Raw genomic sequence first — 21,902 nt, 5'->3', positions numbered from 1 at the left:
TTCAAATAAAGGTCAGTTTTTGTTAGAGTGGCTCTCAAAAGTGAGAGAATTATTGCACAAGGCAACTTCTGCATTTTTCAAAGGCAAACTTAATAAAGGAGGAAATGAGGTGGCAAGGTGAATTTCAACTCAAAATCAGGATTCAGACCAGCTGAATCAAACCGAAAAGAGACAAAGAACTTCAAACAGACGCATTTTGTTACTTGTTCATTCTGGGACACCCAACATCTTTGCATGACTTGATAACAATCTGGTGATTCAGAAGTTAAATTACCCAGGTCGCAAATGAAAAGACAAAGAGAGGGCATGCAAAGAAGAGAGAGCACAGGAGGAAAGAAAATTTAGAGACAAACTCATTTAGAAAAATCTGTTCCCCGTTCTTAAAAGGAGCGAACTGGTAGACACAGCTAAGTGGTAGACAAGACACTTAAGGATACAGGCATTGACCACAAACATAGATACTACAGACAAAACTATCGCCTGCATTTTAAGCTTCTTTGGTTTTATATGATGAGGTTATGAATTATCCATAAATGAAACAACAGCGTTCGATCCATACAGCATGTTATCTGTAATTTTAACATTAACATAAATACCCTCTTATTCTAATCCAAAACAATAACAACAAAATTCTTTTTATAACTTAAGCAACCATGAGCCTAAATACCATGATTAGTGTATGCCCTGTATTTTCATTCTAAAATACTTCATGAAATAATGGTGTGTCCCCAGCAGTTCTCCAGGCATCGGGTTTGTAACAGTGAACAACACAGATAAAGCTCCTGCCTTTACAAAGTGCACTGTCTGGTCCTGGGAAGACACAAATACATGATCTATCAAAAGAGGAAAGTGCTAAGGAGAAAAGAAAGCAGAGGATGGCGGTAATGAGCACTGAGGGGATGGAGGCTGCCATTTTAAATGAAACGGTCAGAACGTTTTAGCAGAAACTGAAAAGGCAGAAAAAATAGTACATTCAATGACATAAAGCAGGATTATGTTTGCGAGCTCCAAAGCCCAGCCATGAGACCAGTGTGGCTTGAGCAGGTAAGGAGGAAAGTGGCCAGAGAGGTAGGTAGCGGGGGCCAGGTCACATTGTCAACAAGATTGGACTTTTGTTCAGAAACCGGAAGTATTAGGAGGTTGTGAGCAGAGCAGTGACATGACCTGAATTACATTCCTAAGGGCTCAGTGCAACGGCCGTGTTGGAGAAGACACTAAAGAACACAGGGGTAAATAAAAGCGGAACGGATTCCAACAATCCAGGTGAGAGGTGGCGGCGGTCTGGACCAGGTGGTAGTGAAGGATGCGGGCGGATTCTGGAACACGTCAGTGCAAGAGGAGGATGCTCACAGAGACGGCTGGAGAGGAGGACTGTATGGTGGTTAGTTAGCATCACGGGCTCTGGACAGACTTGGGTTCAAGTCCTGCCCAGTAACAGTACTTTATTCATATTTATCTCAGAGAGTTGTTGTGATTACATGAGACACAGAACCTGGTACAAAGTCAGTACTTGATAAATATGAGCCAAAAAATTTTGTTTAAGTGTAATCAGACACATGATCATTAAAGGTCTCCCAAACCCCTGTTGTAGTGAAAGCTACTGAAAGGTTTGGTGAGGAGACAGACACAACCAGTTGGCATTTTCAAACAACCCCTTATTCCTCCCTGTGGAAAGTGGATTAAAAAGGCCTGGACTGGAGGCAAAGGGGAAGGAGGCTGCTGTAGCTGGCCAGGCAGGAGGAGGACCCTGGCAGGAGGAGTGAGGAGACTGGGCAGGTCTGTCTGGGGAGGGGGGAAGGGGGTGTCGAGATGAACACTAGCTTTCTAGCCGGGTAACTGATTAGAAAATCATGCCACTTACTGAGATAGGGAGCTCCGGGTAATTCTGGGGAGAGGCGATTATGATTTTAAGACTGTTTCCCTGTGCCACGGTAAACTCAGATTGCAGCACACAAGAAAGGAGAATGGCAGGGCCCTCAGGAGCAGCTGGGAAGGGCCGGCTGCCTGTCACTGCCTGCAGCCCAAGCACTGATCTTTTCCTGATATGTGTGTTTAATTTATTACTTTGGAAAACTTCTCCCTTCGTTTGTGCCGACGCTGAACATGTGGGAGTGATCAACTTTAAAAACAAGTTAAATAGGAGGCACTTCTAGAACCAGTGATGCAGTCAATCCAAGGACGGGGTGATGGAGGGAAACCATGTCAAGGCAAACTTGCCCCCAGAAGGTGCTTTTCCTTAAAACTATACAGACAAGTGTGTGTTTATCCCTTTCGGAGCTCATCCGTGAGCCCCCTTTTCAGCATCCATTTACGCCGGCACACAGCAGCTGTCTGAAGCCGCGCCCGCCCCGACCCTAATGAGCTTCAGGAGGCTGACATGCCTCTCCATCCTGCTCCTGTCTCAGCAATCGGAGCGCGAAGGCCCACTGACATTTAATTAGCACCGTCACTGTGATCCCACAGCCTGCCTCCCCAGACAGGAACCAGGGAGCAGTACACAGAGCGGGGACAAGCCGGAACTAATCCCCCGTCTGGCAGATGAAGATCCGCTTTTGCCAACTGGAACCTGGATTTCCTATTAGCCCTTTACCGGTAGTGCTTTTAGGTAATGCCGCTGCGCTATGAGCAGGGTGCACAGCCTATGAGGAAATGAGCCTTAGGAAATCCTGGAGGATGGTCATTTTAAACAAAACACACACACACACACACACACACACACACACACACACACACACACACACTTCTTCTGAAGAGCAACTGCAATGCACTGAGGGTATAAATACAGTTGCTCAGTGACAGCAAGACGATCTGAGTTGTAACACCACCTGTGTTTATCTCATCCGCCATCCCCTCTAAGATTCAGAACTGATACTTCACTTTCATTCCATAAGACAGGGATGAGAAGAGGACACACTGGCTACGCTGCCTTGAACCACAGCCTCTCTGACCCTAATGGGCACCTGGAGAGACTCTCCTTTTCAGGAGTGAGCCCACGGCCTCCCTGGCTCACACTGTCTGTCTCGGGCCCCCACCACTCAGAGCGGATTGTTCTCAGTGACTGTTGGCGACCTGCTAAGCCCAAGTCCTGGGGCTGAGTTTAGGGCTGCACCTTCTGTATTGAGTTCTCAGGGCCACGGGTCCCCCTCTCCTTTGGGAGTCTCTCTCCTATCTTGCTTTCGTGCCCCGTTCCCTCAGACCCCTCCTCTTCAACCCACGTCTATAGGTTTCTCTTCCTCTTCCTTTCCTTTCAAGCTTGAACTTTTCCTCCTCTCAGTCCAATTGCTTTTCCCAGGAATCTCAACTACACCTACCACTTCAAAGAGCATCCATCTACTAACGCCCGAGTCCATCCACGTTCCAAGCCTAGCGCTCTTTCCTGAGAATCAGGTACATATAATAAACCTCACGTCGTAAACCTCTGACCCCATGGCCCGTACGTTCCTCAGACACCAAAGGTCTAGAACCAAGCTGCTTCTCTCTGCATTCCCCCTCCAAGCCTTCTCCATCTCCAGCCTCATGAAATGTGCCATCATCTCCCCACCCACCGTGTCCACACCTGGCAGTTGTCCAAGACTTTCCCGTCACTCCCACCTCCTCATGCCATTTCCAGTCATGACATCCGCTAGAGATGAAGCGGTGTTGGATTTAGATGGTGGTGAAGGCTTCTCATTTCTCCACGGATAAAGGACAATCCCCTTAGCAAGCTCGACTCCACGCCCTCTGGCCTGACCCTGCGAACCTCCTCGGCCTCCTCTCTGCCCGCCTCCCGTCTGGTGCCCCAGCCATACTGGCCTTCTCTGCTTGTTTGGTCATCAGGAACTTTACATATAAAGCAGTGAGCGGCTCGGGATTCTCAGGGAGTTGTGGTTTTATTTGTTTTGATCTCAGCTATATTTTAAGAGATTCTTCCTGTTGACAAGTAGCCCAGATGAATTCCTTTCATTTCACACAAATGAAAACTAGGTGACAATCAGATCAGCTGGAGGGCAGGAAGGTGGAAGGTTCAAAAGGAGAGGGAAGGGAAGCAGATGAGCAGAGTCTGTATCTGGGTCAGGTGACCAGGCTCTGGGACAATTAGGGAAGGAAACTGATGGGGGCAAATGTCTGGAGCAGCTTTTTTGAGACTGTGGCCTGCGGACAGTGTGAATAAAAATACCCAGGATGTATGGTAAGACGCGGATTAGGGCTCCACCCCAGACCTAGTCAACCGCAGTCTCGGGGGACGGGGTCTAGGAGTTTGATGCACACTGCAGTGTGAGAACCACCGCTCTGCCCTCAACTTTGATGCACAGCGTTTCCCAAGTTGTGCCCCCAATGTAAGCAGAACGCTATCTTTCCCCCAGCAAAGTTTCTCTAGCTCGCCCTCTGCCCTTGACTCCTGGATCTGTGTTTCCAAGTACTTCTGCCTTCATGTCCCTCTCTTCTGCTTCTATTTGATTCATTCACACTCTTGTTTCATACCTGATTCATTCATACTCTCAGCCTAATGATGGGACATACGCTGCCTTGTCGGTTGGTTAGCCAGTGGTCATTCAGAATCAGGCTTCCAGTGTTCACGGACGACTGAAATCACAGAATCGCAGCAATGGGAAGAAATGACCTCCAGTGGGTTCACTTTTACCCAGGCAGAAACTCTAAGTGTACGTCTCTGTGTGTGTGTATGTTACATATAACATATATTTAGGTTCTAAATATAAACATGAAAAATACTTAAAAATAAATGACCTATCAATTCTGACTCATAAAGATTTTTCAAACGTGGAAAACTGAAGATTCTAAAAATTCATCTAAAGTGAGGTTTAGCAAACTATGGTTTGTGGGGGTAAATCTGACCTGCTACCCATTTTCTTCAGTTTCTTAAAATTTTAATACAGCCGTGCTCATTTCTTTATATATTGTCTAGGGCTGTTTTTGCACTAGAGTGGCAAGTTATGTTTGCAACAGAGATTCTAACCAGAAAAGTCTAAAATATTTACTATGTGGCCTCTTGCAAAAAGTTACCTATAAAATTAAGACAAACTTGCACATAGTTTGCAGGTCTCATACAGCTGACAGAGACAGAGAGGGGGGATATCTTTTGAATCAACCAATTTTCTATCTCTAAAATTGATATTATTCCAATGATAACTTAAATCCAGGCAAGGGACTTCCCAGAACTTTCCCCTACTGTTTAATTTCACAAGACTACTTGGTTGTGACGAAGAAGGGAAACTTTTTTTGGTCCGGCTGAAGATAACTATTTCCCTTTCTGAAACTTGACTTTTTAGTTCAACAGTGGATCTTCCAGCATTATCTTGTCACTATGCTCTCTCCCTTTTCTGTGCGTCTGTAATTCTGAAACTCAAAATTCACCAATAGCCACAAAACACAAGCCCATCACGTTACTAGGAAGACTCGCATACCTACAGAAGTCTCTTGGCTATTAAATAAGAAAGAAGAAAGAAACTATTTTTATACACCACCTTAACATTCTACTACTGGGTCTACTGACCAAGAGTTCTATTTAGATCCCCCTGTTCTGCCATCCCATCCCCCTCATACTTTTACAGTGTGTCTTTGGGACAAAGTGTCAGCTATATAGATAACCTTACTTCACTTACATTTGAGCTGGAAAAACAAGTTAACCAATAAACGTTTGCAGACACAGGCAAGCACACACTCAAACACATATATTCAGAATACTATCTGTGCTTTGACATAAGTGTTTTTATAGTGGCTTCCGTGCTTACTATTATTTTCTCATGGGTTCATTTTAAACTGATTTATCTTTTAAATACTTGCTTAATAATGTCAGGGTATAAATTAGTGCCTAAATAAAAAAGATTTTTAATGGTTGCACCTTAAGGTTTATAATAATGCTTTTGAGTTGGTGGCTGTCTTTAAAGCAGACCTCTGTGCCATCTGTTTTCATGTTACTGTGTTTAGCATCCTTAACGTCAACATAAATAAGAACTAAGTACCCGAAGGAACAATTTAGCAGAAACTTATGCTATGTCACATTTCAAGAACTATTTCTACTGAATTATCTTTCGGTACTTAGAGCCCTCCAGAATTTGGTAAGATGCCGCCCTGCTCCGCCACACTGCTACTACCTCCGTATCTGTATCTGCACCACGCTGCTTTCTCTGTCCCTTGACGTGATGTCCCAGAGCATCTCACCTCCCTACACGTATCATGATGTACATTACCTCCTCCTCTGCTCATTCCTTCCCTGGGATGGGAATGCCTCCCCTCTGATCTCTGCTTATTTACATCTTATCAATACATAAGATCTATCTAGAATGTTAGCCCCTCCACAAAGCCCTCTACACAAACTCTAGCCAATATTAACCCATTTCCTTTCTAGTCATCTGGAGCACTTGGCTGTAACGGTCACTCATTCACTCACTCACTCAGCCAATCAATCAACAGTATTTATCGTATCAAACACAGTTCTGGGTATTGCGCAACACGTTCGTGAATAAAACATAACTCCTGTCCTTGCTAAACTTGGGGCCTAGTGGAAAGAAACACAAAAAGAGGCCACAATAATTCAGTGGTATACATTCCATGATCAGTGTAAGCATAGCGTTTGACAGACATCAGCCCAGCCTCGGGTTGGGTAATGAGAAGAAGCCAAGGTTCTAGAGTCACGGGGTTGGGGTTTGTATCTAAGTTAAAATGACTGTGGGAGAATGGAGTTTCACCATAAACCTGCAAACTGTGAAATGCCTAAAAGGACATTCAAATGCAGATCTCAAACCAGCAGCTGGATGTACCAGACTGGTGTTCAGAAGACAAGACCATGCTGAAGATAGAGATCTGGGGTTTATCACGGCACAGCTGGTGTTTAAAGTCAGGTGATGCAATGAGATCCCCTAGGGAGTGAGTGTCAGGTGAGAGAGAGCTGTGGGCTGAGTCCTGGAACGTTGACTAGAACCCTTCTCATAGAAGCAGGAGTGGAATAGGAACCAGTGAAGGAAACTAAAAAGGAGGAGCTGGTAAGGAAGCAGAAATGTGGGAAATCGTGCGGCGTGAATGATAAGTGAATGATTTCAGGAAGAGAGCAGCCAACTGTGTGAACTGTTAGCAATGGGACAACTATGACAAAGACTGTGAACAAGCCATTCGATTTATCTAGGTGGCGGTCAATGGTGACCCCGAGATAAGCTGTTCTGGTGGCATGGTCAGGATGAAAGCCTGGCAGAGGTGCACTTAAGTGAGACTAGGAAGAGGAAACGGAGATAGCAATTGTACACAACTTTTGATCATTTTGCTAAAAACAGGAGAAGAGCTATGGGTCAATGGGCTAGGGGGTTTTAGAGAAGCTGATTTGCCTGCATGAATGCTGAGCAAATGATGGGGCACAGGGGAGAGCGATGTCTCTGATCCTCTGACTCACTCCTCCTCTCTGTCTCGGCCACACACTCACTTTCCTGGGCTCACTCCTAACAGAAGGTGGCAAGCATCCCGGGACGCATCTCCCACAGGACTGCTGCGCTGTGACTGCTTTCATGCCTCCCTGTAATAAACGGTAAATTTCACGGGGGTAGAGAAAATATCTCATTTTCACACCCCAGGCATTCTCCACCTGCGGCACAATTAACGTCTGTATAATACCTGCCTCAAAGGAACAAACAGTGTGAACTCAGAGCGGGTGATGGTCCCTCCAAGAATGCAGACTCATTGAGGGGGGACCTGGGGCCTGCTTATAGTACAAGATCATTAAGTTTGCACTGAATTAAGAAGGAACTGAGAATGTACAATTTAGCCGGGGAAAGTCACGAAAACAAATCTGACAAGCCTTAACACTGATGGACCACTTCCTGCACACCAGGCTCTGTCCAGGTGCTGGCTGTGGACGTAGGAACGTTTATGAAAACAACGGTCAATCTTTATATTACGTTAAGATTTTTATTGAAAATCCAGTTGTCATTTATTACTACAGAAAATGCATGGCAACAAGATAAAGCTAAGTTTAAAAAAAAAAATCTAGTATCTGATGGGCATTTTTATTCCTGAATTATATTAATATAAACTTCTATCACACCCTTAACAATTAGTATTACTAATGAGGGTTCCCTCAATAAATTCCTAGTAGAATTAGGTGCAAAGAAGTGTTGTGCTTCACTAATAATCAATATAGGTTTGGTTTTTTGGGGGGTTGTGGGTTTTGGTGGGGGAGATTGCATTATATATGTATGATGTAATTTAAATATTTCTCTCTTTTTTTGCCTTGTTTGCCAAGAAACACAGAAGAATAAATGTTCAAAGTAACATTAGTTAACAATTATATATTTATTACCTCAAACTACCTTATGATACCAACATAGAAAAATATCTTTCTTGTAGGGGGAAATAGCTGATGCTGTTTCCCTATTTCTTTCAAAAAAGAAAACTTGCAATTATGTTCCATTTTCAGGCAAAGTCCTTTCAGCTGCTTAACCCTACATATCTATTGCCAAGACTAACAGCAAGTTTTTCACATAGCTGGACAATTAGGATAAGTCTATTTTCTGCTTTTTAATAAAATAATCTCTTGATATTTAAAAGTTTATTTCAACTAAATTCACATATTGGAAAGTTGCTACATTAACAAAGTCTCTCTACGAATTGACCTGACGTGTCTATTTTCAGAATGACTGTTGTATCATATACATGCAAGTTTATTTATATTCAGCTCTTGATTATACTTCAGAGTGTGGACCATTATTTATCCCTGAGGACTGAAAACAGCTATGTGCATTTTTTGTTTTCTGGTGTGTTCTGTAAAACGGTTTAGAAAACATTGTCTACCGTGCTCTCTTCTGCCCTGGCGTAAACTCCTTTTAGAATAAAATGCCAGTCATAAGTTGGTCATTAACGAACAGTATAGGTATTAATTGTATCGCCTGTTATTTTTCACACTTGGTTACCAAGAAACTCTGAGCTACCACCGATAGGCAGTAAGGATACTGGCCAAGACCTTTCACATACTTAGATTCCTTTTCCTTCTCAAGACTTTTGATCTTGTATTCTAACAGTCTAATTACACAAGTGCATTTCTTCTTCAACCTCAAATTCCTGCTGTAAGTAGGTAAGGTATAAATAAATATCTAAGTATCCAGTAGCTGGTTAATTACTTCATTACATTATTGAAAACATAATCCAGTAAAAGAGTCATCACGGTCCATCGACTCTCTAGTGTCCAACAGGTCTCTGAAAGTTTACTCTGCAAACACAGCTCTTGGGTCCTCATTATATTTTTATAGAGAAAGTTGAAGTCAAAGAAGTTGAGTGATGTAATCTGCTAATGGAGAAACCACAGGGTGCAGGGGTGAATAAGAGCTAAGCTGTCTGTACGATATTCTAGCCAACACGTTACTTTGCTGCAAGTGAGCTGTAAGTCCAGCTGTGTTTTTCTACTTTCTGCGCTACAAGCAATAATGAAGACAAAGTAATTGTAAATTAGTTAAAACCCTTCAAAGATATTAAAGATGGAAGCTATGTATCCAATTACAAGCCCATCCTTCTGTTTCTACAGATAAAGTAAACGGAGCAATGCTGATTACTACATATTAGCACAAGGAAATAGAAACAGCAAAGAGGTGAAGCCAGAGGTCCCTAAGGAAAACATTTTAAGTAGTCTGAGCAATATATATATTTCATACGACTTCAGTATAAATGAAAATTTAGCTACTTAATGTATATGCATATCCCTTAAAATGAATATAGCTCAAACAACTGGAGGTATGAGATCAAATATTTAAGGAAGAAAAAAAAAAACCAGTTTAATGAGGACTATCAGAATACCTAGCAAATTCCTTCAGCAAGACAGAAAGCATCCCAGTCTTTGAAACAGGGTGGCTGTTCCTACCACCCTTTCTCCACTGAAAGGAAAAAGAGAGATATTGACTTTGGTTGGGGACAGGGTAACAACCCAAAGGTCTAAAATATGCTAGGAAATAAATGTATGTTGCTGCATGGAAAAAAAAATCTATATAAAAGCAGCCCTGCTTGGTGTTGCTAGTTCTCCAAAGAGATTTTGAATTTAATAAAAATAGCTGATGTCAAAGCAGACCCAAGGAGGAACTGAAGACACGGCAAAGGCCTTCTACGTTGCTAGAATTCAGACTGATACTCTAGTAAGTATGTCACTCAGAAATGAATGGAAATCTACCACACATGAAATGTTAAGCAGAAAAATAACTGCTTCCACTGAACTTGGCTTCATAATCTTTACACCAAACTAACAGTTAGAAATCTAAGTTCAATCCACTTCCTGGATTGCACTTTTTTTTTTTTATTGCTCCCACTAACCATGAATTTGAGAGCTCATATAAGTGGTAGTAATCCAGAGATTCTTCATTGCTCCTTGAAAGCTATGTAGGTGCCTATTGAAGGATTTAAGTACCTTAGCATTTTCCCCATGATATTTTTCTTTGTGGAAAGTTTCTTTTTCTTTCTTTTTTTTTTTTTTTTTAATAAACGAGGTCTCATGGGCGCCCAGATTGTGCGAATCTGCTACTAATTTCATAGCCAAGACCTACATACATGAAATAAAGGACAATTCTAGAATGATAGACACGTAAGTCAGGGTGGAAGTAGATATGCAGTTTAGGGTGAACGTAAGAGATATAAGAATTCAAAACAAAGAAAAGATCATCTTTGGTTGGAAATGGGGTCAGTAGGTCTCAACTTGGATCTTAGGGGAACTAAGGTAATACTAAATGAGTTTTAAGACTAGGAGGAGATATTTTATTAGTTCAGAGGAAAGTTATAAACAAAAGTAAGAAAAGTGCTTGACACGAGGGGAGATATTATAAGGTCCCATCTATGTGTGGTTTGCTGACATGATGGGCAAAGAGTAATTCACAAAATTGAAGAGAAAATCTGTAGCAGTTGAATAAGGCCTTTGACTGTTAGAACACTGGTCTTAACTTTGTAGGATTCTATAAATCTTACATGGTACCTGTATTATATAAAAATATTATCAGCATGCATGCATTTTTGCCAGAAACTATTCTCCCAAACTCTTCTTAAGGATCTACTATATGCTAGATATGCACTTGGCGTAGGAACAGAAAAAAAAATTGTCTGTGCACCAGGAATTTATAGTCCAGTAGAAGAAATATCATTAATTTTGATCATGATAATGATGATGGTAACAGGAAAATATCTGTATTCATTTTTTCACTATAATACTTAAATTATAAAATGCTAAAGTTTTAGAGTATATTCTATCCTATTCGTTCATTCATTCAACATTTGTTGCCTACAAACAGGGTCCTTACAGTTATCAAAGATGCTGACTCAATTCAAGCTACTGTAATTCATCTTATATAGAGACATAAGTTGATACCATGCAAGGTCCCTATCAATATTCTGAAAAGAAGTTCCCTTCTCTAAAATTTCTATGGTGCATTTTTTGCAGAAGTTATTGCCTTTGCCTGGAATGTTCTCCCCCATCCTTCTATCCTTCAAGATTGAGTTCAAGTACCACCTTCTCCATGAATCCTCTCCTGACTCCTAAGGGAAGCATACTTTGTGCACATCTCATTTTAATAAAGCACATTAAATTATAATGACTGATCTGTCTTCCTCTCCTTCCTCCAACACACACTTAATCATGAGCTTCTTGATGGCATCTTCATTCATTTTCCATCTTTGCCATGGAACAGTGACTGACATAAGAGGTGCTCAATAAATGTTCTTGAATGACTATCTTTTAATAAATGAGCCTCAGGAGCAGTATATGTGATCATTATAATATTCATGTGCTAATAGCTGGTGGAGGGTCCAGCCACACAGGCCTTTTATTCCTCTAAACGTGCCAAGTTCCAGCCATCTCTGAGATGCTCCCCACACCTCCCCATCTCATACTGCTGATTTTTGCTTTTCACTTTCATGCAGCTTCAATCTCACCTCCTCAGAGGAAACCTTCCTGATCAACCAGTCTGCGACAGGACCTCACGGCTGTCTTTCTTCAAACCCTCTTCTCATTCACTGCATTGTGTGTATCACACTCCACTATCTCGGGTTTGTCTGCTCCTCACTGCCCCAGCCAGAAAGTTAATTCCCTGAGAGCTGATCTCTTTTGGGTCTGCACAGCTGAAGTCCCAGTCTCTAGCACAGTGCCTGACATCTAGTAAAAGCACTCAGAAAAATCCATGCAACTGAGTAAAATAAATGAATGAGAAATTTAGATCTTTCACGCCACAAGTGGCAAACTAGGGCTCATGGGCTGCATTCTGCCCACTGGTAAGTTTTGTTTGGACCACTCAGTGTTTTTAAAATTTTTGAATGAGTTGTCAACTTTTAAAAAGTTGGAAGAAGCGGAAATTCAGGGCCTGCAATTCCAAGTTGACAGAGGTAAGTAATGGGTTACTAGATCACCAGATCATCCCAGCCTTATCTGCCCCCACATCACTCATTCACATGCCTTGTTTGGCCCTGAAGGTGCTTTGAGTTTCGGCTCTGATCTCCTCTGCTAAAGGTCTTTGATGTCCTATATCACACTCATGTGACTCCACAAACCCCGCCCTCATAGACTACTGTTACTCCTAAACTTTGGACTCTGTCTTTAGAGATAAATTAGCATAAGAACTTACCTTTTTATCATTTCTGCATTATGACATGGAAAAGTTAAATAATTAAATACGAAACCTGAATTCATCACACAGGAGAAGAGTCTAGGTGAGCGTTTAACAGATCTCAGGGTGGCGGAAGAAAGCTATCATTAAAACATTAAAGAGCAAATGGATCAGGAAGAAGTACATGTGACTAAGATTTATTAACTTAATTAAAATTTACTAAGAAAAAGTGAACTCCAACGGAAGAATGAATAAACACATATTCAAGTAATTCACAGAATAAACAGAAATGACCAAATCATATATCAAAAGACAGTCTATTTTATTAGTAATCCCAAAGAAGTGGGTTAAAATAAGATCCCTTTTCATCCATAATTCATTAATTCATTCAATGAACAAGCGTTGAGTGGTCACTATGTTCCTGACACTATCAACTTGGCAAAGCTTTTTTTTAATGGTACTAATTGTAGGTTTTACTAAGATGACCACCATCACACTGTGAAAAACAATTTTATAATATGCTTCAAGAACCATAAAATAGTCACTACCCTGAGACCTAGTAATTAAACTTCTTGGAATTTATCCTAGGGAAATAGTCAGTGTATCAGACAGAGATTAATGTATGAGGATGTTAATTATAGCACAATTCATAATATCAAAAACACTAGGAACCTAAATATCTAACAATAAAGAGTGATTAAATAAATTATGGCACATTCAAATGATGAACAATTATGCAGACACTAAAATTACATTTTCAAAGACTATTTAACGACATGGGGAAATGCTGATGAAAATTTTTAAAGCCTATATTTATAAAATAATTTCATATACCCAATTAAAGTGATCCATTCTTTCTTGCCTTAAGTGCCAGGAGTTATTTTTGCTCTCCACAGGTTTGCTATCTAATACTTCTCCCCATCCCACAAAGTACATAATAGTTCTCCATATAGCTCTTAATTCTAGTAGGTATTGAAATCAAGGGCCTCCCTCACACGTTCACTGCAGCATTATTCACAAAAGCCAAGATACGGAAACAACGTAACTGTCAACGGATGAATGGCTAAAGAAGACATGATATGGGTATACAATGGAATCTTATTCAGCCATGAGAAAGGAGTTCCTTCTGTCTGCAACAAGCTGGATGAACACTGAAGGCATTATGCTAAGTGAAATAAGTCAGAAAGAAAAAGACAAATGCTGCATAATACCACTTATATGTGGAATGTAAAAATGACAAACTCAGAAAAACAGAGAGCAGAATGGTAGTTACCAGGGTTTGAGAGCGGGGGCTGCGAGGGGTGGGAATAGGGAGATATGGGAGTCAAAGGGTATAAACTTCCAGTTGTAAGATGAACAAATTCTGAGGATCTAATGTACAGCCCAGTGATTATAGCTAATGACACTGTATCATTAACTGGAATGGTGTTGCCAAGAGAGTAGATCTTAAATGTTCTCAGCATAAAAGAAAGATGGTAATTATGTGGCTGGATTGGGGTGCTAGCTAATGCTAGTTAGGTAACCATTCTCTGATATATAAATGTATCAAATCAACATGTGGTAACCTTTAAACTTACACAATATATGTGTCAATTATATCTCAATAAAGCTGGGGAAGACAATGAAATGAAACAAAATAAAATAAAATAAGAAGTCTCAGAAAAACAGAAATTGCTACATGGAATCAAAAAACCAATCTGGCTTAATATAAGTTAAATTTATCCACAGTACTGGACAATGTTGCAGACAGCGGCAGTGACTGTTCTACACAAAGACAGAAATAAAGAGGAGTCGGGACAGGAAGAAAGCATAATATAAAAGACCAAAACGAGAGCAGAGAGAGGAGGCAGACGCACGAGAAAAGGATGTGGAGGACAGAAAGTCTGAAAGGACACATAGCTGAATTTTAAGGAAATTCTCTGCACAACACTGTGGTATTAAAACTTAAGAAGTTCCCTTTTTAAAGTATTTATAGTTCTATGTAGATCAGACAAGACACTTACAAGAAGCATTATTTGTTTCTTGTAAGACCAACCACAGGAAGGGCCAAAAAGGATGTCATGGTAGAAAAAGCAGAACTATCTCACTACCATGAAAAGAGTAACAACAAAAATTGAAAGTCTGAGGGCACCAAAATAAACTGTCTGTACAAAAGATGATTATACTAAAACTAGGAGGAAGTCGAACCCCAGTTTTGGAATTACTGAACTGTGCAGAGGCAAAAACCAATCTGCATGGTCATCAGCAGGCAGGAGCCAAATGATTCCACGTCCACAGTGAAAACACGTGAAGCCTGGATGCAAGCAAACGCTTGGAGCACAGCTGCTCAGCGCTTCTGAAGCCCTGGTTTCTGGTACCTGGGGCTCGGCGTGGGCGCTGTCTGGACAACAGTTTCATGAAGAATTCAGCAACCATCTTTGGCCTCCTAAGAAACCAGTACAATATCCTGGCCCGAAAAAAAGCCAAATGAGTCACTTGTGGAAAGATAAAAAGAACTCAGCGGGCTCTCTTCTGAGTGAAAAGTGAAGCTTTCATTAAGATTGGTGGGAGGAGTCACCCCACAGAGAATGCATTTATAAAGTGGCAAGGGAACAAGTTCCTGTGTCACTGTAAGAAAATGAGCAGACAGTTGCTTAACTAAGTCACTTCCATCCACTGTTCCATACATTTTGCCATTCCTCCCCTCTCTTTGTGTTCCTCGTAGGGACTCCTGTGGACTCTCATTTCACACTTACCCTCTTAACGATTTAACCACAAGGCCTTAAGTGTTCAGCCAGTCAGTCCCAGTCTCCCCCTTCCCCTCACTCAGTCTGATGTTCTGTTCTTCCTCTTGCTGAAGTCTGGCTTTGTTTACACACCTCTCTGTGGGACCATCCCAGCTCTGCACACTCACCACTGCTTTTCCCACACCCTGGTTCTGCAAAATGCAGAAAGCTCTGTAGAGCCATACAAGCCCCTTTCACATCCATTGTTTTATCTCTTCATTCCAGTAAGATGTTTTTAACCCCTTGTTCCTTTCTGACTGCTTCTGAATCCCCACTCCTTGGATAACTCCACCATAATCTCTGAATCTAGTCTGTTACCTCGAAGCACTTTCATAAGCTCAAATCCATCAAAATCCTTGACCTTTACACTGTCTTCATTTTTGACTCTTTCATACTTAACATCGCTCGTTCAGTCCATTGCTAGCTCTTACATTCCTCTTTATTCTCCATTTTTCTCAGTATCTGCCTTAGCCTGTTTTAGAAATTTGTATTCTCTACTCTTCTATTTAAATCTGCTTAAAACTGAGCTGACCTAAGTCTTTTCTTACTTTGACATGTTTATTGTTATTCATATTATACTGGTAACATGAGGTTGCATTTTCAAACGTCTTCTTCACGGATATGGGATGGTCTGGCTCAAACATCTTCCTCCCTATTGCTTCTAGGGCTGACTTGGCTGGTCTGGTTGTTCATATCCCACTTAAAAACTACATGATCAGGTCTGGTTCAAGTCGCTGCTCACTTGTGCAGAAGGTTAACCTTTCCAGACAGAGCAAGACCAGCTTTCCATCACGAGAACAAGTGTGGCTGTGTTCCCTGACTTCCTTCCTCTGAGACAGATTACTGCTCACTCTGCCCTTCTCTTCTTTGCTGTTTTCCATCCACAACACAACAGCTTCTGAAGTAACTTCCTGATCATGTGAACAACGCTGTGTCACTCTATCTCTGTATCCGTTCTAGGAACCAATATGATTTTACTGTTTTTTAACTGTTTATTTAAAATTTTTAATTTTTAAATTTATTTTTACTGTAATTTAAAAATTTTCTTTTACTATAAAATTTTATTTTACTGTATAGTTATTAAATTAATTTAATTTGATTAATTAAAGTTAATTTAATAAATTAATTTTACAGCTTGTGATATTTTTCTTCCCGCTCACATTCAGTCTCTGGTCGGTCCTTTTCTAGCTGGATGCAGTTCCTGTCACCGGATTTCTTTCTCTCTAAAACTACATACACCCTTTCCACATCCTAAATCTCTGTGTTTTATTTCCTTCAGCTTGTCCTTCATCTTACTTTCAGTTTCTCAATACCTAAAATTCTCTCATCTTCCTGGCTATAAACCCATTTGCTTTTCCCCTTTTCTATTCTATATGTGCGCTCTGCTATACCATGAGGGACCCAAAAATCTTCTCAATGGCACAACTACACCACAAAACAACCGCAGCAACTTACATTAATATCTTTTAGAATTTTGACTCCTTTCCTGAATTTTCTGTAAAAATTAAACTCAAGGTTACACCCATTAAGCAGTTATACACAGGACGGGGCAGGGCAAGAAATGTCTAAAGAGGAAACTTGTAACACCTTAAACACACATTGCTGTTTGTCCATTACATCCCAATAAAACTGGAAAAATTTTAAAAAATAAATAATACATCTACTCAGAGTCTTATTTATACCTATCAGTGTTTGTTCAATTATCTGATAAGATATTTAACATCTATTAACGTTTGTTCAATGATGTACAGGAAACTGGGAAAAGGGAGACTGTCAATGGGAGACAATGACTAGGAAGAGAGGCTGGGAAAGTCTAGAAGCTTAGAGTTCATTCTGTAAAAAAGTGAGAGCGATACAGATGAAATCAAATGGGCCTACTTACACTTCAACTTTTTAACTTCTAAACGACTCTGCGTTAGAAGATGCAAATAGGGGGAAGGATATAGCTCAAGCGGTAGAGCGTACGGTCAGCAGCCAAGAGGTTAGGGGTTCAATCCCCAGTACCTCCTCCAAGTGGAAATCAATGAGGAAACCTAATTACCTCCCCCACATAAAAACAAACAATCCTAGCCAAAAAAAAAAAAAAAAAAAAGATGCAAATTTAAAGTTGATCTTTACATCCATGGAATTAAATTGCTCAAACAATTATCAAACCTGTTTTTAGAAGCTACTCTAAAATAGAAATGGTTCCTCTAAAACAATGTCAAACTTAGCCTCATATTTGTTGCAAGTCCTATAAAACCCAGTTTCAGGCGCCGCTTTATGGCTTCTGCAGGAAACACGCCAGCCTACGACTTAAAGAGGCCAGAAGCCTGTTTTGGCTTGAATGCAACCCCTTACTTCACACACTCTGTCTGGTCAGTAGCCTCTTTCCTCTCTCCTTCAAGACCTCCGTTCGCTGCCAGGGTTAACCCTTCCTCAGGCTCTGAGAGGGAACTAGATGCCTCCACCCTGCTGGCCCGGGTTTTGGCACCAAGTATCCTTTTCTTGTGGATCCGCCCCTAAAGCAGCCCTGGGGGCAGAAACAAGTCCTCTGGGAGCTGCTGCTTCTCTGTGGCCCAGAGCAAGTGCTGTGGTCAAGAGCAAGGGGGTCAAGTGCTGAATGACCGAAGGGACCAGAACTTGAATACACAACAGCAAGCAACGACACGATGTGATTGCCAAGTTGAGCAAAATAACATAAAGACATAAAACGTCACCTGATGGGCCAGAATATAGATGTTGTGTCCGACATCTTTTGGGGAGACGCCATCATCTCCGCCCTCGTCCTCCCCGTGATCGCACTCCAGTCCTTGGTTGTAGGCATTCTTCATCACATCCACCTATCAAACAAACCGAACAGGAACAGCGGGGCTTGAATGCCACCGACAACATGCATTTGCATCACTGATGGGGTACGATTAAAAACTGGAATGCTTCCCAGGACTCGCCAAGTAGAAGAGAATTCTAAATGAAAATGGCCTTGGAAATTATATTTAAATGAACATGGAAGTATTTTCCTACAATATTCCCTGTTTTCCTTGGAAAGTTTTGCTTTGATACCTGAATGCTGACCATGCCAAAGTTCCCATGAAGTAGGGAGGAGACTCTGGAACCCTGATAAGCATCCATTATTTATTAAGGGCCCATTAATAGCAAGAACACACGGTGCCGGACACCGTCGTCTGCCCTGAGGACCCAACAGTGGATACAACAGAGTACCCGCCCTCAGGGAACTTCCTGTCCAACGGGAGAGTCAGCCCGTCAAGAGGCCAACACAACAGCCCGACCTGCAGCAGGGCCAAGGGCGAGGCACTCAGGACGCCCAGGGCAGGGGCACAGACTCAGGCAGGAGGTTGAGGGTGGGCCGCAAAGAAGAAGTAGATGACAGGATAAAAGCGTCACAGGCCAAGGAAGTGGTATTTGCAAAGGGCTACCGCACAGCGCTGTAGTTGAATTAATACATAACTCACTGCCCCATTTAGCCACGCGGATAAGGAATGTCTTATTCCCCTTAGCCCCCTGCCTCGCAGACACTATGCTCTCATTAAATACATGTTAAATCAAATCAAGATCTTCCTCTTGATCTGCCTTCTTCGACTCCATTCCTTACTCTTAAAGAGTGCAAGAGTGCCTTCACATAGCACCAACAATGGTGCTCAAAAGACTGGGACTTAGTCACTGGGGCGCTGACCTAGATGGTCTGAGTTATGTTTTCAATGCTTTTGAAACCCAGTGCTTTTAAAGCATGACGATATTTCTTCTTAATTTCCATGTCACAAGAGAGGCAGAAAATATAACTTCTACCATAGGAAGACACACTAATGATCTCTGTGGATCCCCCATCAGGTCTCTACGCAATTTCCTCTAGGCTGAGCCCTGTGCAACATTTCATTAATAAGAACAAGTACAGAAGATGTTTACTGGAATTCTATTTTCAGAAAGAGGTATCAATGACATTTTTGAGGCAGTACAAATATTTTTATTACACCTTCCTCACCTATATTCCAATACACAAACTAAAGCAAACTACCCCCGACCTCCCCACTCCTGGCACAAACAGCTTGCAGACAGTTTAGTAGAGTGTGACAACCTGGCTTTAAAAAGTGTTTAAAGTGGATAAAACCAATGAAAGATCCAAATCGCACAAGCCTTTGCTAACACGGGCCTCCTGAAGTACTGAAATAACAGTAAAAGTCACTAGACATTCTTCTTGACGTGCACGCTATAAACTGTCCCTTTCAGGTTACCCATTATAAACACAGTTTTCAAAAGTTTTCTTACCAGCTCCCTGGGCCTCATGTTAAAAAGAATTCTCTCTGCATTCTCGCTGTCATGCCTGCTTTCCATGATGGCCAGGAGCAGCTTGGAAGCGTTGTTCTAGAGACACAGATGGAATGGGTGCGCATGAAAACTCTATTTCATGGATTAATGATCCCCTGCATTTGGTTTAATTGAGATTATCAGGGCTATTTCTTTTAACTGAGCAGAATTTTGAACTGCAAATATTTCTGGCTTACTGACACTTTAAAATACAATGTTTTACTTTATTGTCAACACAAAATAAAAATAATCATGAGATATATGTTACAAAGGATATTTCAAATATGGGTGAAAAGGTGTTTTAAACACAAAATTGATTTTATATGTAATGTGTTAAAATATAGTTATATTTTCCTTCAATAATTCCTACATAGTCATTTCTATGATGACATTTTTAACAAGACAGTATGATAAACCAGTGTCACTGACATATTTCACAGAAATAGCATGTAATTTATAAACAATTTAGCACCATTGTTTTTAACATGAAACGTTAACACATATTAGCAAATCAGAATTTTAAATAAATTTGAGCAATAATTAGTGAGAATGAATGTACAAAGTTCTAAATTCATGAGTGAGAAACAAAATATAAATATTTTGGTCTTGTTTTTAATATTTCATTTTATTTACTTATTTTTGTTTGTGGGGGAGGCAATTAGGTTTATTTATTTACTTACTTATTTTAATGGAGGTCCTGGGGAGTGAACCCAGGGCCTGGTGCATGCTAAGCATATGCTCTACCACTGAGCTATATACCCTCCCGACCAACAAAATATAAATTTATTGATCACAGTTTACTCGTTTCCCTATACGGTAGTATATATGCAACATTTTTACCACCCGGGCTGTAGAAGAATAGTATTTTCTATTTTTGTTTAATAGAGAATAAAAATAGTTTGTATTGTCTTTGACGCTTTCTAATCTGGTTTATAAATATATTGTCTCAATCATGTTTACCTAGAGATACCAAAAATGTTTCTGATAGAGTCAATTTATTACCCCAAATGGGTACCACACAGGTACAGAAAGTCTTGGGACCCAAAGCACAATATCCTCCACATTTGGGGTGAAGTTTCTTTATACTGTGTTCTCAATAGTGCTGCCCTAGAATTGTGGCCAACTGCAAGATGACAAAAACTACCTGGGAGATATTTCTATAGTGTTTTTGTAATACTCACTTAAAATAAAAATGTCTACCTCCACACACAATCTTTGACAGGGACACACAAAAAAGGAGAGTCAAATGGCTTTAAGATCCTTCTCAGTGACTCCAAATTAGCATCTTATAGGATTTAAACTTAAACTGAATCAGCTGTTCGGAGATGCACTCATTCACAACACAGATTTTGTTAATGTAGTGCTAATTAACTTAACTGAATAGTTTTAATACCAAATTCTATCCAACCAATTTTTTCTTTCAGAAGTACAGTCTATTGACTATTTTTAAACAACTAGTATTAGCAACAAAGACAATGATGATGATGATGGCTATGGTGACGGTGATGACATCAACATCACTGAGCCATCCTGAGATATAGTATTTTGTGGGAAAGGCAGCATTATTTTTCTGTTCCATTTTCAATTTTTGCAGATCTGTGCTAATCCTTAAGTTCCTTTTTCACAGTCTAGCATCCCATACAGACAACATAAGCAAAAAAATAAGGTTCCAGGATTAGTGGGGAGCGTAGATCCTCAGAGCAGTCTGAATTGACCGCATAGAATTGAGGCTTACAACCCTGGCAACGCTAACAGTACTCTCTAACGAACCTCACTCGGCAGGCCCAATGTATAACGGCTTCAAAGCACACTCAATCTCAGAATGCTATTGGCAATATGGTATTTTTTCTAGCCATTTTTTTTCACATCATGTTGGAGGAATAGAAATCTTATAAACGACGTACCGAAATCTGAATCAATTTGAAAGTACAAGAGCCTGTGTGCACTAAGAAATCAAATGTGTGTGTTAATAGAAGATTTTTTTTCCTAAATGAAGCTCGTCCTTAGAAGGGGGAAAAAAAAAAACCAACAACAATCACAAAAAGACCTACCTAGTTATAAACTCAGCACTTTTTAGTTCCAGATCAGTTATGAAATATAAATTAAAAGGGGCAAGACACATGCATGAAAAGTCCATAAAATTATATATTAAATGAGTAAAGTTAAATATATTTAATATTATAACTGATTAAGTAATTAAATTTAGGGGCAATGATATAAAACAAAACCTAAACATTTTTAATATGGCATCTTTATAATGTTCCAGAGAATTTATAATTAAAAG

General features: G+C 40.6%; 1 protein-coding gene across 1 annotated transcript in view; it reads right to left on the bottom strand.

Moving 5' to 3' along the window:
- ITPR2 (inositol 1,4,5-trisphosphate receptor type 2) overlaps window positions 1-21,902 on the bottom strand; it is a 417,643-nt gene that overhangs the window by 110,181 nt on the left and 285,560 nt on the right. The window contains exons 44-45 of the mRNA XM_032472913.1: window positions 19,580-19,675; window positions 18,016-18,138 (exon numbers count right to left, since the gene is read on the bottom strand). Of these exons, the coding sequence (XP_032328804.1) occupies window positions 18,016-18,138; window positions 19,580-19,675 (219 nt within the window). The remainder of the gene's footprint in view (window positions 1-18,015; window positions 18,139-19,579; window positions 19,676-21,902) is intronic.

Source organism: Camelus ferus, chromosome 34 (assembly GCF_009834535.1).
Source record: "Camelus ferus isolate YT-003-E chromosome 34, BCGSAC_Cfer_1.0, whole genome shotgun sequence".
Taxonomy (NCBI): Eukaryota; Metazoa; Chordata; class Mammalia; order Artiodactyla; family Camelidae; genus Camelus; species Camelus ferus.
Note: the sequence above shows the minus strand (reverse complement) of the source record. Positions and strands in the feature narration are given on the sequence as shown.